The sequence below is a fragment of the Saccostrea cucullata genome, unplaced genomic scaffold (assembly GCF_032062105.1).
Source record: "Saccostrea cucullata isolate Sc308-1 unplaced genomic scaffold, CSIRO_AGI_Scuc_v1 ctg15969, whole genome shotgun sequence".
Lineage (NCBI taxonomy): Eukaryota > Metazoa > Mollusca > Bivalvia > Ostreida > Ostreidae > Saccostrea > Saccostrea cuccullata.
In genome coordinates this window covers 5,850-12,500 of record NW_026940746.1, presented here as the reverse complement: position 1 = coordinate 12,500, position 6,651 = coordinate 5,850, and the positions used below count along the sequence as shown (strand labels likewise).

Genomic DNA, 6,651 nt, shown 5'->3' with positions numbered 1-6,651 from the left:
ATCAATTATGAACAAAATCACAAAATAAATTTTGATTGATGCAAGGCTCATGGACAGTGTATATACATACATTCTGAGTAATAACCACATACTGGACTACTTACTTTGCGATGCCTAGGTCTCCCAGCTTCAGAGAAAGGTCACTCATCAGGAAAATATTCTTGGCTTTCAGATCTCTGTGGAGAATCTTCTGTCCGTGAAGGTACTGATAAACAAACAAAAGACATAAAGTATTAACTTATAATGGCTACAGACATAATAAGTCACGTTCACATGTGTGCACTTAAGGCCTTAGAGCAGTGAAGGATCTTTTTAATGCCAGCACCTACTGTGACAGAGGACATAATTTGATATGGTATTATTCAAAGAACCAGTGTCTCCACACAATGTAAGGATCAAGTCCTTATTCTGAGACTCACTGTGCCAAGCAAATGACCACATGTGCTAGTGAAGATATATGTGCAAGTAAAGGAAAAGTTAATGAAACATGTACATTCACTCACAAGATTTACTTTTGCAACTGTATGTAAGAACAATACTCTATCTTTATAGCTTGAGACTAAATTCATAGACAGGATACATGTACATGCATAAGGTTCTCAAGGTCAGACGATGCAAGAAAGTGTTCAAGAAAATTTTAAAATCTGCCAATATATGTACTGCATATGAACTTCAATTGTCTTAATATATAACCCCTAGTAGTACCAAGTACTATATCACAAAAAATTATCTGTGGCATGGAGGCATATAGAAATTAAGAGCTAATGAGTATATATATCTCCTGGTTGTACATGTATTTAACCTTGTGATTCAACTTCTAAAAAAGATGAAATGCATATATCTTTAATGAACTATATATGTAAGCACATTCTAATTTAAAGTAAAAGATGAATTTCTACACATACAATAACAAGATGTGTACCTGTAGTCCTGATGCTATCTGGTAAATCCAGTGACAGATTCGAACTTCAGGCAGACTCTTCCCATTTCTGTTCCTTAAATACACCTCAAGGTCACCCCCATCACAGTATTCTGTTACTATATTTAGACACTCGTCATCTTCAAATGATTCGATGTAGTTGAGAATGTATTCGTTTCGTACCTTGGACAGAAGTTCTGCTTCTCTCAAGGCCTGTGTTCGCTCTGACTCTTGACCCTGAAAGTTGATTCTTTTCACAGCATACTGCAAAGAAAGAACATTGTTATATTTTCAATTTGTACCCAATACAATGTTTATCACGTACATTACACACTTAAGGCATGCCAATTTTTTTTTTTTTAAATAAGAGAATAAAATTGAAGAACTTCATTGTGTTTTAAAAAGCTCCAAACATGACAAACAATGTAACATGCTTTTTGTAAGTATGAATTTGAATATAATTAAGGTTTTGCAGATTTCGATCTGAGCAAAGTTTGCATGAAGATTGAAACGAATTACATAAAAAGTAATTAGATATTTAAAGCTTCTTTATTTATTTATATTCTATTAGTTTTAAACAAATAAAGGGACATTGGGGAAGTAAATATATAGAAACATGGAAATGTGTAAATGTCAGCATGGTACTATACAGAATGGGGGGAAATCCCTTGCAAACCCAGGTATGAGGTGACGTAGCAAACAATGAACATGTTACAAAATTCGATATACAGAAAACAATTTCAGAGGACAATGATATGATCATCATCTGGAGATTGTCAATCGAAAAGTCAATATATTAAGACCTTCAAAATCGGAATTCCCGCTGATAACTTATTACCCTTCGATTCTCCTTGTCCTTGATCAGATACACAATGCCGAAGGATCCGTTGCCAAGACTCGCTTCAAACTCTAAAACTACCTCCTCCTCCTCCATAATAACATCTTTCAGAACTCTTTATTTCTTTCCGGGGTTTAGTTGTGACATGTTGACATTTTGCACATGGGTGAATGGCTTCCTCGAGATTGTAAACAAATTGATCGACGTCGGTGAGGTGTTTGAAATTTTGCGTTGACTAAAATCAAGAATCCTAACTGTTATGAGAAAAAATCGATTTTCATTTTGATTTTAAAAAAAATTTAAAGGTTCTTACATACATTAATACAATGTTCTTCAAGGATTTTGATTTTTTTTAAAAGATCATTTCAATTAAACATATATTTTAATTTGATATATGTCAAAACCCAAGAAGGGACTATCATTCTAAATAAGGCTTTATTCAGTCAATAAAAGAGCAATAGATACGGGAAAAGCCAGTCAAAGCGTTCCCAATTAAAACCGTCCCGGTCAAAGCGTTCCCTGATTTTGGTCAAAGCGTACCATGATTTTGGTCAAAATGTCCCCAAATTTTGGTCAAAGCGCCCCCTGACATATTTTATAGAAATATAATGCTACAAAACAGCCCCCTAATTTTGGTCAATGCGCCCCCTGATTTTGGTCAAAGCGCCCCCTGACATATTTTTATAGAAAAACGAAGTTTCCAAAGCGCCCCCAAATATTGGTCAAAGCGCCCCCTGATTTTGGTCAAAGCGCCCTCTGACATATTTTGATCGAAAAAACAAGTTTCCAAAGCGTCCCCATATATTGGTCAAAGCGCCCCCTAATTTTGGTCAAAGTGCCCCCTGACATATTTTTTATAGAAAACGAAGTTTCCAAATTGCCCCCAACTATTGGTCAATGCGTCCCCAAATTTTGGTCAAAGCGCCCCCTGACATATTTTTTAAACGAAAAACAACGTTTGAGGTTTGGTCAAAGCGCCCCCTGACATATTTTTATAGAAAAACGAAGTTTCCAAAGCGCCCCCAAATATTGATCAAATCACCCCTTGATTTTGGTCAAAGTGCGCCCCCAAATTTTGGTCAATGCGTCCCCAAATTTTGGTCAAAGCGCCCCCTGACATATTTTTTAATGGAAAAACAACGTTTGAGGTTTGGTCAAAGCGCCCCCAAAAGTCAAAGCTACACTACAGGTGTATAAATATAAGGATAAATCTATAAACTCGGTGGATACGATCAAGGAAAAATTTCTAATCAAGCTCATAAAAGTGGGTAACACTAAAATACGCCTGCCGACGCCTGCCAGGGGAAAATACGCCTGCCGAGAAAATGTATAGATTACGCCTGCCGTGTTATTAATGGAATTAATTGAGTTTTTGTTAGATATATTACTTCTTTAGACCCTGTAGTTAATGTTTTAGGAAACAACAATAATGTTAAAAGCACAGAATTGGGTTTTTAATCGTTTTAAAGTTTGCACACGGCGTGGAGCATGCCTGACGAAAAATCTAACGCCTGCGGCGTTGTTTCTCTAATTTCTCATTACAATATTTGAAATGTTACTTTGCAAAAGTATTTGGTTAATATTTGACAAAAAATTAATCAAAAAAAAATTAAATATATATTTTATTCATTTAGTGTTTGATACAAGAGTATATAGTATTAAAGGAGATAAATCTTACTCAGGAACTGCTGTGTGAAGACCATGGACATCATGTTTTTTCTTTCTTTCTTTTTTTAAGAAAAATATTATTGGTTTCATATTTATTTATAGAATTTACAATGACTCAGGAGCACATATGCAGTAAAAACTTTGCGATTTACGGGTTACCGTAGTTGTTTTGAATCAGAATCTGAAATATTTAATGTTAAACTTTTTAAACATCAATGAAATAATTATTATTTCCGATTTTCATGTTATATTAACTTATTATATGCAACAAAGTTATAAAAATAAATACAAAATTTTACAGGTAAGAGAAATGGTATAATTTAAACTATTCCTACACATCCATGTATACATCAAGCAGAGAAGGAAATAAACGAAATGAGTAAGAAAATCAGCATGTAATGTAAATGACATGTGTACAAAATATCGTTTATACCTGTATGTTCAAAATCATTCCTTTTCATTCATTTAGAGAAAAGGAAGATAAGGTAAATCAAATTCTAATGAAAAAACAAATAAGACATGCAGGCACTTGATGTTCCACACATCTCGAAAAAAAAAACAAAAACAAACAAACTTGGAACCCATACCTAGTAATTCGGTATGGGGTTCTATTTTATCATTATTTCAGATATAACGTCAAAGAATAGTCGGTAGAGTAAAATTTACTGAAAGCATGATGTGTTTATACTACATGTATGTATGCAACATGTATAAGAGATCTGGGCTGTCATGGAAATAAACAAAACTTTTAAAAAGTTACTAATTTTCAAAATATAAAACACATTAGTTTTTTTATCTTAATTAACATTTCAAAGTTTCACAATATCTTAGTCTAGGCAAGAACTCGATGATTTAAGAAAAGTGATGAAAGTAATCTATTTTATTCATTTATTTCAATTAGAGAGAAAATAATCCATTGAAAGTTCCAAATATTCTCGCTATATACGGTATATTATTTTTCTATCAACATGATCAAAATTCATTATTGTTAAAATTTGTTTACAATGATATGAATGTCTGAATTCATGTTTACTGTGTATACACGGACTTCAAATCTCAATGAAACTTAATAATCGATCTTCCTACCTGTGCGTAATATTATGTGGTATTACATAATTAGGTACATTACAAGTGAGAAGATTGGCACGTGCGCTATACACACTCCAAGGTGGGAAATCATGAACCAGAACCACAAAATCAGAATTAGTAAATATTTACATATCTGATTAAATAAATGAATTTTAAGAAATATCGGATGAAGGAAATTCCGAATTTAATACAAATGCATGTTTATCAAAATGTTGAAAAGATCGTCAATTTACATGTATAAAACATACCACACAAACTATTTACGTTCCAGAGCTGCAAATAATTTTTTTTTCAGTTCTTCCTCCTCAGATAAGTATTGTAGAAATTGTTAAAATGGTTAGTATTGTAGAAATTTTTATAATGGTTGCACAATATGTATATCATGAATCAATTTACATGATCTTCATGGATGGTTTCCGTGGTTATTTCTTTCTTGTCTAAGATTTGGGTCTTGGACATATCTAGTTTTAAAATTCATAAAACATTTCTTTTTTAATTAGTTTGTTTTACATACATCAGCTTCAATGTTTATAAAAGTTAAGTATTTACGTCTTTCTTAGACAAACAGAAAATATAAGGAATATAAAATATTGTAAAGTCAGAGATCTCCTTTAATATTACTGCAAATCTCGTGTGTAGATTTTTATAAATAATTATCAAACATTTTTTCTTTTTGATTTGTTTATAATTAATTAAATGACAACCAAATAATTTATTAAAGTCATATATATATATATTTTTTTAAATAGTACAAAATAAAAGAAACAACACCGCGGGCGTGTAGATTTTCTCGGCAGGCGTACTGTATGACGGAAGCAAATTATAAAACGAATAAAACATCGGACATGTGCTTTTTAAATTATTTTTGTTTGGTAATACATTAAGTAAATAGTCCATTAAATTAATATATGTAATAAAATTAACTTTAGTCAATAAATAACAAGGCAGGCATATAGATTTTCTCGGCAGGCGTATTTCCCCTGGCAGGCGTATTTTAGAAAGCATAAAAGTTCTCAGATGTTATTGACACCTAGGGGACACAATTTAAGTTTAAAGTAGCAAATGTACGTATATCTAATTGACCTTGAAATACTTCGGAAGTACTGCATGAACCCCCCCCCCTTTCCAATTTAATAACATCATTTTTTTTCACACAAATTTTGACTGGGGGCGCTTTGACCAAAAACGGGGGGGGGGCGGTTTAGAAACTACGTTTTCCTATCAAAATATGTCAAAATATGTCAGGGGTCACTTTGACCAAAATCAGGGGGCGGTTTAGAAACTATGTTTTTCTATCAAAATATGTCGCGGGCGCTTTGACCAAAATCAGGGGGCGCTTTGACCAAAAACAGGGGGTGGTTTAGAAAGTTAGAAACTACGTTTTTCTATCAAAATATGTCAGCATGGTCAGGGGGCGCTTTGACCAAAATCAGGGGGCGCATTGACCAAAATCAGGGGGCGATTTAGAAACTACGTTTTCCTATCAAAATATGTCAGGGGACGGTTTGACCAAAATCAGGGGACGCTTTGACCAAAATCGGGGGGCGGTTTTGTAGTATCATATTTCAATAAAATATGTCAGGGGGCGCTTTGACCAAAATGGGGGACGGTTTGACCAAAATCAGGGAACGCTTTGACCAAAATCAGGGGGCGGTTTTGTAGTATCATATTTCTATAAATATGTCAGGGGGCGCTTTGACCAAAATCTGGGGATATTTTGACCAAAATTATGGTACGCTTTGACCAAAATCTGGGAACGCTTTGACCGGGGCGGTTTTAATTGGGAACGGTTTGACTGGATTTCATAGATACATGTATTCCTTGAGTACTTTTTATTAACTGCCGACAATCTTCTTTTGAAAGTTAACTTGTCGAGTTTCAGTTATTACCAGCCAGGGACGTAGCAAGGGGGGGGGGGGGGGCGGGGAGCCTGCCCCCCCCCACTTTTTTTGCCAACACTACTTTTACTATTGAAAATTTTATTTTAATGGTTGGTTGCCCCCCCCCCCCCCCACTTTATACTAAAGTAAAGTAATATGAAGGAACTATCAGCATTGTAAGCTTAAAAAATGGATATAGAAAGGAAGTGGTAGTGAAAAAAGTTTGCATCTACCCCCCCCCCTCCCCCCCCCCCCCC

General features: G+C 34.3%; 1 protein-coding gene across 1 annotated transcript; it reads right to left on the bottom strand.

Moving 5' to 3' along the window:
- Positions 1 to 104: 104 nt before the first annotated feature.
- On the bottom strand, positions 105 to 1,853 carry LOC134256226 (uncharacterized; the record flags this gene model as incomplete). The annotated part of the gene is made up of 3 exons (XM_062738888.1): positions 1,758 to 1,853; positions 923 to 1,183; positions 105 to 205 (listed from the first exon to the last, which is right to left on the bottom strand). Coding segments are annotated over exons 1-3 (458 nt in total), but the record flags the coding sequence as incomplete, so codon positions are not given.
- Between the last annotated feature and the right edge of the window lie 4,798 nt (positions 1,854 to 6,651).